This window comes from Gallus gallus, chromosome 15, assembly GCF_016699485.2.
Source record: "Gallus gallus isolate bGalGal1 chromosome 15, bGalGal1.mat.broiler.GRCg7b, whole genome shotgun sequence".
Taxonomy (NCBI): domain Eukaryota; kingdom Metazoa; phylum Chordata; class Aves; order Galliformes; family Phasianidae; genus Gallus; species Gallus gallus.
This window is the reverse complement of record NC_052546.1, coordinates 10,032,309-10,043,017: the sequence shown is the minus strand read 5'-3', so window position 1 is coordinate 10,043,017 and position 10,709 is coordinate 10,032,309. Positions and strand designations below refer to the sequence as shown.

General features: G+C 49.8%; 1 protein-coding gene across 2 annotated transcripts; it reads left to right on the top strand.

Annotated features, from left to right (window-relative positions):
• The first annotated feature begins 1,498 nt into the window (after nt 1–1,498).
• Nucleotides 1,499–10,392, top strand: CARD8 (caspase recruitment domain family, member 8). 2 transcript variants are annotated; one of them, XM_415289.8, is made up of 11 exons: nt 1,499–1,871; nt 2,087–2,134; nt 2,643–2,791; nt 4,716–4,781; nt 6,042–6,103; nt 6,188–6,408; nt 6,981–7,234; nt 7,668–7,793; nt 8,367–8,511; nt 8,841–8,882; nt 9,539–10,392. In XM_415289.8, exons 1-11 carry the CDS (start codon nt 1,601–1,603, stop codon nt 9,796–9,798), a joined length of 1,644 nt encoding a protein of 547 aa, XP_415289.4. In that variant the 5' UTR covers nt 1,499–1,600; the 3' UTR covers nt 9,799–10,392. The 2 variants fall into 2 exon arrangements, with proteins under 2 accessions (XP_415289.4, XP_040504146.1); XM_040648212.2 differs by lacking the exon at nt 2,087–2,134.
• Nucleotides 10,393–10,709: the final 317 nt, after the last annotated feature.

The window sequence follows — 10,709 nt, the reverse complement described above, 5'->3', positions numbered from 1 at the left end:
GCAGGGGAATTGGGCCAGATCGCCTTTAAAGGTCACTTCCAAGTCAAACCATTCTATGATCCTTGTAGGTCTCTTCCAGCTTGGATTCTCTGGTTCCATGGTTCTATGACTCCATGGTTCCACGGCTCCATGGTTCTGTGGTTCCATGGTTCTGTGGTTCCACAGTTCTGTGATTCCACAGTTCTATGGCTCCATGGTTCCATGGCAACATGGTTCCGTGGTTCCATGGTTCTATGGCTCCATCTCTCCAGGGCACCATGGTTCCATGGCTCCATGGTTCCATGGTTCTGTGGTTCCATGGTTCTATGGCTGTGTGGCTCCATGGTCCTGTGGTAACATGGTTCCGTGGTTCCATACTTCCATGCTTCCAAGGTTCCATGATCAGGAGGCCGCTGTCACCAGCAAGATCTCTACTTTTCCACCCAGCTCTTAGGAGCTCCTCTGGGCTCAGCAGCCTGAGGCAGCAGTGCTCACAGCCACACTCTGCCAGATGGGTGAAGTGCTCAGGACAAATGTCCACCGCTCCTTGGTGCTCAGTCTTTGGTCCACTGCTGTAAAACGAGGTGGGGGGATCACCATCTGCTGCCCGGGCAGAATTATTCCTCCTTCTTGGAAATAGCCAATCCCATTCTTTCCCATATCACTTGTTTTACATCATCCTTCTGCATACACATTTTTTTCCTCATTTTCGAGACAGAGATATGCTCCCCCTCCTGCCTGACTGGCATGCTATCTATTTTCTGCACTAAACTGCTTTCCTTATCCATCATACCCTGTTTGGGCGTGTCAGCATCTCTGTGTGCCTTTTCTTAGCACATGCCCCAGATAGACATTGTTTTCACACTGTGATTTTTGAGACCACCTTGAGCGCAGAGAAAAGTTTTTTCTTGCCTAGATGCAGATTGTGTTGGGTTACCACTGCCTTTCACACTGATTATACAGCCTTGATATTGTGTAGGATGTCGACTGCCCTCTCATGGAGCATTACTTACACATGTCCCGTGGTCCTGGGCTGTATTTCCACTCTCCCAGCTGCAGGAGGGGAGGTCCAGCTCCTGTCTGGCTGCTGGGAATGGGACAGCTCTCCTTGCTGTGACTGAGCCCTTTTTGAAGGTGAGATGCTCTCTGCCCACAGACCCATAGGGCCAGCAGCAGGAGGGGACAATCCGTGTGGCACTGCTGTGCCTGCAGCCCCCAGCATGGGGCATGGGTGGATCTGGGCTAAGACACAGGTCCCCATCTCTGGCCAAGCGCACTGGGGCAAATCAGGACAGTATAGGATATGGTCCTGGGCTCTCTGTGGTGGCACACAGAAGGGCCTGAAGGAGTCCTAATGCAAGCCATGCCCTCGGGAAGAAGCTCTGCCTCTCTGCTTCACTGTCCCTCTGCCTTTCCTGCCTCCCCATCTCCCTGCCCTGACGCACTGAGGCCAGAGGAGGGAGTGATGACACGCAATGTTTCCCTGAAATCCCTCTGTACTTTCACTTTCTTAGGAAGTGACACAGGCGGAAGAATTGTGGGCAGCTGCCTGCTCCTGGATGGCCGTCTGTGGCCCTGAGAATCTTGTGCACCCTCACCCACAGACATCACCGTGTTTCAGATGGCTGAAAGAGACAAAGCAAAGACAATGGAGACCACGCTCAGCTCCACATTCTCCATCCTTGTGAAGTCTTTGTTGGGAAAAATTATTTCTGTGCCAGTATCTTTGGACGACACTGTGCTGGACTTAAAGATGAAGCTATTTGCACTGGATAGCTATTTCTACCCCTCTGCGTCAAGACTGATTCATGATGGCTGGCAGTTGACAGATGAACTAACTCTCAGACATTACAACATTACCTCCAACAGCATTGTAAACCACGTTCTTAGGCGTAAGTACCAGGCCAGAGGAGGGGAGTGGCCATGGGAGCAGGCTGGCCTCTGGCTGCCAAGGGGAAAGGGCCAGAGGACTGTCAGCCAGGGAGCCCTGTGCCTTGGGAGGGAAGAACTGGGAGGGGAGGGCAGAAAGGGAAATGGATGTGAGGGAATGCTTCTCCTGATGTGACCAGGCTGCTGAGCTCTCCTCTGCTCTGTGTTGCTGTTGCAGTGCGAGGTGGTAGTTCAGCTGCCTTAAAGGGCAAGGAAGATGTCTCAGGTAAGATCACAGCCCTCAGTGGCACTCTTGTGGAGGGAAGGGATCTGCATGGGTGGTGAGCGTGTGTCCACTTCACACGCGGAAGCTGTGGTAAATCTGGGAGCATGCGGTGGTGCAGCCGGGGACTGTGCACATAATGGGATGGGGAAGACTGGGTGAAGGTCGGATGGCTTCATTTTGGTTGGAAAAGACCCATTCAATCAAGTCCAACCATCCACCTAACACTACAAATCCACCTTTAAACTTTGTCCCTCAGTGCCACAGCCACACGTCCCTTAAACACCTCCAGGGCCTGGGACTCCACCACCTCCCTGAGCAGCCTGTCTCAATGCCTGGCCACCTGTTCTGGGAACAAATTCTTCCTGACATCCAGCCTGAACTTCCCCAGTGCCACCTCACGTCCTTTCACTTTTCACCCAAGAAAGGAGACCAACACCGTCCTCAGCAGCATCCTCCTTTCAGGTGATTGCAGTGAGTTGTCTAGACAATGACCATCATCTTGTTCCAGCCACAGGTTATCGAGAACCAGAGTTTCACCTACAGAGTGGTTTACCAGGAATTGCCTCAAGCATAAGAATGGAAGGTGGTTCGGCAGGTGTCACCTCGATTATAGAAATGAAGAGCTATCTGGCAGGCATCACCTCAGCAAGTGCAGAGGTAAGGTCTGGTGGGATGCCCGAGGCCTGGGACAGAGAGAGGAGTGTGACAGGGCTGGGCACCAGGCAGGCCTGCACACCATGAGCCCACAGCCATCCCCACAGGGATCTGTCCTGCAGCTGGGCTGGCCTATGCTGCATCCAGGAGGCCTCTCCTCATGCCTTCGTTGCCTCAGTCGTTAATAGTAAGACTTGTTACTCCCTGGGCACACAGCCCCTTGCACTGGTAGATAGAGATGGGGAACAGAATAGGTCTTGCATAATCCACAATGAGATGGTTTTGGACCTGCTCCAAAAGCTGGATGCTTACAAGTCCATGTGGCCAGATAGATTGCACCCTGCAGTGCTGAAGGAGTTGGCAGATGTGGTTGCCAAGCCACTTTCCCTCATCCTTCAGCAGTCCTGGCGAACCAGGGATGTCCCTGCAGACTGGAGACTGGCAAATGTGACGCCCATCTTCAAAAAGGGCTGGAAAGACAATCCTGGTAGCTACAGACCTATCAGTCTCACCTTGGTGCCGGGGAAGGTTATGGAACGGATAATCTCGGGAGCCATCATGGACCAATTACAGGTCAACCAGGGTATCAGGTCCAGTCAGCATAGGCTTATGAATGGTAGATCCAGTTTGACAAACCTGATTTTGTTCTATGACAAGGTGACCTGCTTAGTGGATGAAGGTAAGGCTGTTGATGTGGTCTGTCTGGACTTCAGTAAGGCCTTCAACATTGTACCCCATAACATTCTTGTGGAAAAGCTGGCTGCCCACAGTCTGGATGGATGTACACTCTGCTGGGTGAAACACGGCTGGATGGCTGGGCCCAAAGGGTTGTGATCAATGGAGTTAAATCCAGTTGATGGCCAGTCACAAGCAGTGTCCCCCAGGGCTCGGTACTGGGGTCACTTCTATTTAACATCTTTATTAACAATCTTGACAAGACAATTGAGTGCGCCCTCAGTAAGTTTGCAGACAACACCAAGTTGGGAGTGTTGATCTGCCAGAGGGGAGAAAGGCACTACAGAGGGATCTGGAGAGACTGGATCAACGGACCGAGGTTAACTGTATGAGTTTCAATACGGCCAAGTGTTGGGTCCTGCATTTTGGTCATAACAACCCCAGGCAACCCTACAGTCTTGGGGAGGAGTGGCTGGAAAGCTGCCTGGCAGAAAGGGACCTTGGTGTATTGATGGACAGTCAGCTAAATATGAGCCAGCAGTGTGCCCAGGTGGCCAAGAAGGCCAATGGCATCCTGGTTTGTATTGGGAATGATGTGGTGAGAAGGACTAGGGAAGTAATCCTACCCTGTATTCAGCATTGGTGAGGCCTCACTTCGAGTACTGTGTTCAGTTTTGGGCACCTCAGTACAAAAAGGACATTGAGGTACTGGAGCAGGTCCAAAGAACGGTAACAAGGCTTGTGAAGGACTTGGAGAATAAGCCCTACGAGGAGCAACTGAAGGAACTGGGGCTGTTTAGTCTAGGGAAAAGGAGGCTGAGGGGAGACCTTATTGCTCTCTTACAATATCTGAAAGGTGATTACAGCAACAGTGGGTTTGGTCTCTACTCACTGGTAACAGGTAACAGGACGAAAAGAAATGGCCTCAAGTTGCACCAGGGTAAGTTTAGGTTGGATATTAGGAAACACTTCTTTACAGACAGCGTTGTTAAGCACTGGAATAGGCTCCCCAGGGAGGTGGTTGACTCACCATCCCTGAATGTGTTTAAAAACTATTTGGATGTGGTGCTCAGGGAAATGATTTAGCAGAGGGTTGTTAGAGTTAGGGTAGTATGGTTCAGTTGCAGTTGGACTTGATCTTTAAGGTCTTTTCCAACCTCAGCCATTCTATGATTCTATGCCCCTGGCAAGCAAGAACATCTGAGTGGAGAAATATGGCTTGGGAGTGCTCTTCCTGTGTTCCCTTCTCTAGGAAATCCAGAAATGGCCACAGTCAGATGTCCCAGCAGAGGAGAGAAGCTGTTGCTGTGTGAGGCAGGTAAGGGTCCTTACCTGCAGCTCTGCTCTGCACCGGCATTAATGGTCCTCACAGGGCACAGCAGGCAAACCTCAGCTCCCAAACGTACCTTGAGGACCTCTTCTTCACAGCAATTATTTGGACTCAGAAGAGTCCATTCTCCTTGCTGCACTAACTCAGCACACATTGATCTGTTTTACATTACTGGAAAGGCTCTTTTCCACACACTTGCACCCCAAATTTCACCTAAACATTTCCCCTAAACATTTCATCTGTCTGTGCCCACTGTTTTCTCTATGCTGAAGCAAGTCAGCAGCCAACATTTTCTCTCCCAGGAAACAGAAATTTCACTATCTAGAATTTCCAAGTTCAAAATACATCCGCAAAATCACTGTGTGAAACTTGTAGTCTGGGGCTCCAGATATTGCTCTGCAAGTCTAACCGATATCTTTCTTGTTGATGTATCCGGGGTGCATGCAGTAACTGGTGTCTTCCCCATACCAGTGGGGATAAATGTTCAGCCCTCCTTGCTATGCCAGTGTGCAGGAATACTAGAGGGCATCATGATAAATGACAGCGAAGAGCAGCCACGTTCAAGTGTCATGAGCATGCATGTCAGCACTGAGCCTGCTGGCCTGCCTCAGACACATCCATGCCTGCATTGGATCCCAAGGTAGTTGCCTGTCATTGATTCTCCCAACCTCTTCTCTTATGAGTGATGTTTTCTGGACACTACACAGCAAGGTCTGTAGTCTCCTTGTTCTGACGAGGTAAAACAAACACAGTATACTATAAACAACCACAGCAGCATGTAAATGAAAGCACTGGGCAACTTTCATGAGCGCTCCTTTCCTGAACAGCTGCTTCACAGCATGTCAGGTATCTGAGTAAGAGCAGAAGGTGTCTGGGGGCTGCCAGGCAGCTCAAAGAAGGCACCATGCTGGGTCACCTTAGCCCATGTGTCCGAGCCTGCACATAGAGAACTGTTTCCACAACCAGACCACCAGGCACGTCGCTTGCACCAGAACCCTGACGCTTTCAAACTGCTTCTCCTTCACCACCCTTTCTCTTTTTTAGTTCTCTGCTCTGGACAGCAGTCAAAAATAGCAAAATAACATTGTTTGGGCAGAGCTGCTCATTACCCTGCTGCTGCTTGTGTGGTTTGCAGCTCATGGGCCAACCTGCATTGTGCTTCACTGCTGCTCTCAGCACGCCTCCTGCAAGTGGCATCCAGTGCACAACACCCCATTCAGCCCCAAACCAGTTGCACTTGTGTTGCAGGAACTTCAAGAAGTGAGACCGGAGATAGATAACTACATACCGAAGAAACAGAACATATACAAGTAAGAGCTCCTAGGAGAAGTGGGAATGCTTTCCAAAAGCATTCATCACACATGGTGTGAGCCTGCCCTCTCTCCCACTTGCAGAGCTTGTCTCCCTGGACCAGGCATCTTCCAGTGCTCTGAGACAGGCCTTGTCTTCGAGGTGGAGTCAGCAGCCGGCATCGTGTACAGATATGCCACCTGGAGCACGCATCTGAAAGAGGCTGACCAGAATGTGTGGGTACCTGCTGGGCCTCTTTTCAACATCTGGGCGCTGCCCGGAACCGTGCAGGCTGTGCATCTGCCCCACTTCATCTGCCTGTCAGGTAAGGCAGCCATGGGACCTGATCCCTGACACAGCCCCCTGCCCCTCAGGCACCTGGGTTCTGCCAGGCCGCTTTCCCTCAGCCTCCAGTCCCTGTCCCCCAGGGATGCCCTCAGGACCTGCTCACACAGGTGGGCACAGAACAGCGAATTACCAAAACAACAACTGGGGACCCCTCTCCATATGAGGTCAACTTTATCTGCCCTCCAGAGGTAGCCTGTGCTCCCATGTATTCTTCCACCTTGCTTTGCCATCCTCCATCCTTTTCTCATGTTTTATTAAATCTTCACAGTGTTCCCCTCCCATCTACCTGCTCTGCACTCACACTATTGCATTCTCCTCCCCTCCACTCCCAGAGGCTGTGATGACCCACAAGGTTCTGTGCCTGTAACAGCCTGTTGGGCACAGGAACCCAGTAAATCCCAGGGTATACATCAGCCCTAAAGCAGAGCATGTCATTTTGTGTTGGTGTGTGTCTCCTTTCTTCTTAGAAACCCTGAAAGAGAAGGAGGTAACCTGGTAGGGTGCAAGGAAGACAAAGCAGAACCTTGTTGCCTTTGCTGTCTCTTTCAGATGTAGACACCAGTGGATGCTCTATTGCCCATTTTGAATTCCAGAAGATGACCATACAGCAACCAACAAAAGTGATGGCTTTCTCTGCTGTCCTGAAGAATCCCAGCTTCTCCCTTCTTGGGGTGGTTTGGAGAAAGTTACGTTCAGCCATTTCTCTCCCTATGCACTCCTTGGTGCTGATCTTCCAGCAGCTCTCTGCTGCAAATACAACCCTGCATCTCTACCTGATCCCAGATGACATTTCTGTGAAGCAGGTAAGGTGGAGGGCAGTTCAGAGGATGACGTCTGGGGTGGCTGCAGTTGCAGGGAGTGGATCTGTTAAGCAGAGAGCCCTCTCACTTCAGCTCTGGTGTTTCCTGCCTCCAGGAATCTCTCTGGGTTTTTGGCTGGGACAGCATATCCCAGCATGCGCAAAGACATGGCACAGGATGCTCTGCAACATGGAGCAGAGCATATGTCAGACATGCTGGCTGCTGCCATGCACAGTAATAGGTGGCTGCATAGCAGATGCTCTCCTGTTGCGTGCAGCCCTTACCCTCTGACAGCACTGCTTGTAATGCACGTTCAGGGCTCTGTTCTGACCAGGTTGGTCTCTTCCCTTCTTATCTTCCCAAGGCCAGTGAGAGCTACCTCCAGTTCACAGCTGTATTTTTTTCAACACTTAATAGCGATCCTTGATGTTTACAGGCCATTGAAAGACAAGAGATGAGCTGGAACTCAAAGCTTATTCCCAAGCCTCCACCATTCAGCCCTCTGTTCTTCGGCAACAGATACGAGGTTTCCTGTAACACTAAAGTAAAGATTAGACCTGAAGTAAGTGTGATTGTTGCCATTTTTTTAATTTATTTTTGAGTGAAACAGAAAATATCACAGTTTCTCTGGATCTCCAGTCCAGCATTGCAATCTATTCCCCAATATATAATCAAAATTTCCCTTGTCTCAGCCTCTGCACATAGCCTCATCTCATCACCATTCACTTCCAAGAGGCTCTGTCATTCCTTTAATCCCCCTTTAGATAGTTGTAAACAGTGATTAGTTCTTTCCTTTGCCTTTCTTCTCCAAGACAAACAAACCCTGTCCCTCTGCCATGAGTTGCACATCATGTTCTCCAAATTGCGGAGGTGGTGTAACACTCAGAGAACATTAGAATGGTGGTAAAATCTCTGCTCTTTGAGGCTTCCTGTATTCTGCTAAAGAAAGCCTAAGCATAATCCCTCTAGAGTTGACAACATACTCCCTCTTTATGAACGCCGGCAGATGAGACACTCCTGAGTTCCCGTGCTCTGGCACTTTTTCTTCTTTTCTGTGTGCCCAGGAGACATGGGATGATGTGTGTAAATTCACAGCTCCACAGGGTGAGACTCAACTTCCTTCTTATCTCTACAGCCACACTTGCCATTTTGCTACAAGAGTCCAAAGAAACAACAGTTCTTTGTTGAGATCTACATCAAGAAGATGGCAGAGGAAATTGAATTCTTTATTAGAGATGGACAGAACGACACTGTGGTCTGGAGGGCATCGCTGCGATCAGGTAGGATCAGCTCCATCTGTAAGGGAATTGAGATGATGGGACAGTGAGCTGCACTTCTCTTGACAGCGAGAAGAGATGCTCAGATACTCTGAGTGCGGGGTATGGAACTGTGCCTTGGGATCCCTTCTCTGTTAGGCTAATTCTGTACGCCTAAACTAACACCTACAAATGTACACAGCCCTGAGTTCTCATCAGATGGGCAAGACATACCGTAAGCAGAAATAATGGCTAATGGTTCAATCGAAGGTCAGACATCTCAAGTGGATTTTTGGAAAGGGTCTCCATTTCAGTGATGGTATATTTCATAGTCTCCCTCCTATCTCTTTCAGGTGATATTAGTCTTTTGAGAAATGTCTCCAAGACCCCCCCAGGTCAGTACACTTTTTCAGAGCTGCATTTATTGAGTCTCAATATTTATTTGGGGTTTTCAGTCTTCTGCCTTAAAGCAGATAACTAACCACCTTTTTTCCCCGTCACGACTCTTTCTGGACAAAAAGCCTTCAGAGCTTTTATTCCAACACTACTGGCACCATGCTCTGTAAACTGGCATAGTGTCAGGGACCCTCCAAACTCTTTTGCCGTCTTTGTGATCAGACATACTGTTTTTATAGGGAATGAGCTACAGCTAATACAGTTCACAGCCCAGAAATATTTCATTGACTTTCAGTAACTGGTATCTTTGGTGCATCTCATACCTTAGCACAGAGCTACTGCTTCCCACTTCCCTGCTATAGAAATACCGGAAGGGACAGTGCCTGGGCAGTCACCAGCCTGACCTCCCTCAGCTCTGGTCCTGTCCTTGCCTTGGCTCCAATGCTTCCACCGCTGATGAGGGAGCTTTTTTCTGGTGGCTCAGCCTCCTGGCCAGAGAGCGGCACCGCTGGTGCAGTGGAGGGAATGGGAGCACGTGGCTGTGGGACAGAGCAAGCAGCCCTTGGGTGTGTTGGCTAGGATGCACAGTACCACAGCAGGAAACAGCCTGCCTTGCCACGTACAACACAGTAACACAGGCTTTGGTATCTGCTAGGTGCAGCCTTCATGAAGAAGCACAAGACAGAGCTTTGTTCCAGGATGGGGCAGCTCTCCTCCATTCTACTAAATTTAAGGGTTGAAGATGTAATCAACAGTGAAGAAGAAGAGGAGGTGCAGGCTCAAAATACAAAACAAAAGAAGAATCAATTTCTGCTGGACCTAGCTGAGAAAAAAGGGCCCAAGGCCCAAGAGAAGCTCTTCCAGGTCCTGCAGATGAAAGACCCATTCCTTGTTGAAGACCTGGAGAACAGCTAAGACTGGGAAAGCAGACAGCTTTTGCTCTCATTGCCACATTTGTCAGGGATTTGTCAGTGCCCGAATCCTGGCCTTTCCATGCAAAATCCACGATGCAAAGCAATGCAAAAGCCTTTTGAGCCATCAAGTGCCAGGCCTGCTTCCCTTACCTGACGCGCTCACTAGAAGCGGACAGCCAGTCACCACTGAGGAGCTGCTGGAACAAGAAACCTGGGTTCCTAATCCAGCGCTCACGTTGTGAAGCCATCTGCCTTCTGAGAACACAGGGCCTTTATAATTCCAGATGCTCCAGGCAGCTGCTGGTCGAGGAGCTGTCATCACAACAGGGACCTCACAGAGTCACAGAACTGTAGGGGTTGGAAGGGACCTTTGGAAATCCCACAGTCCAACAGCAGCTTCCCTACAGTTTATTACTCAGGAAAGCACCCAGGCAGGGTCGGAATATCTCCAGAGAAGGAGACTATTCAGCTTCTTGGGGCAGATTGTTCCAGTGCTCTGTCACCCTCACAGTGAGCGATTCTATGACTCTGTGAAATCCAACCATCATCCTGACCGGTGTTTGTAACTAATTTTGTTATTACACGACATTCCTTATACTGTGTCTATGCCTTTTCCTTCAGCATTTCTCAGCACACGCTCTCAGAAGCATCCTGCACTTGTAGAGGACCACCTTCAGTACCCTCAGTGAGATTCAATTTATGGAATTTCCTGTGTTCCAATTTGTGCCCGTTGCCCCTTTTCCTGTCAGTAGGCACCTGCAAAAATAGCCTGACCTCACCCACTTGACACCCGCCTTTCACATATCGATAATTAGATATCGATAGCCGGGACCATCACTTCCGGGAGCCGCCCCATCACTTCCGGGAATCTCGGCAGCCACTTCCGGGAACAGCCACTTCCACTTCCGTGGA

Coding starts and splice junctions, on each gene's coding strand:
- CARD8 (XM_415289.8), top strand. CDS start 1,601: ATGGCTGAAAGAGACAAAGCAAAGACAATGGAGACCACGCTCAGCTCC. Junction 8,512..8,840: donor GAGGGCATCGCTGCGATCAG/GTAGGATCAGCT, acceptor TATCTCTTTCAG/GTGATATTAGTCTTTTGAGA. Junction 8,883..9,538: donor TGTCTCCAAGACCCCCCCAG/GTCAGTACACTT, acceptor GGTATCTGCTAG/GTGCAGCCTTCATGAAGAAG.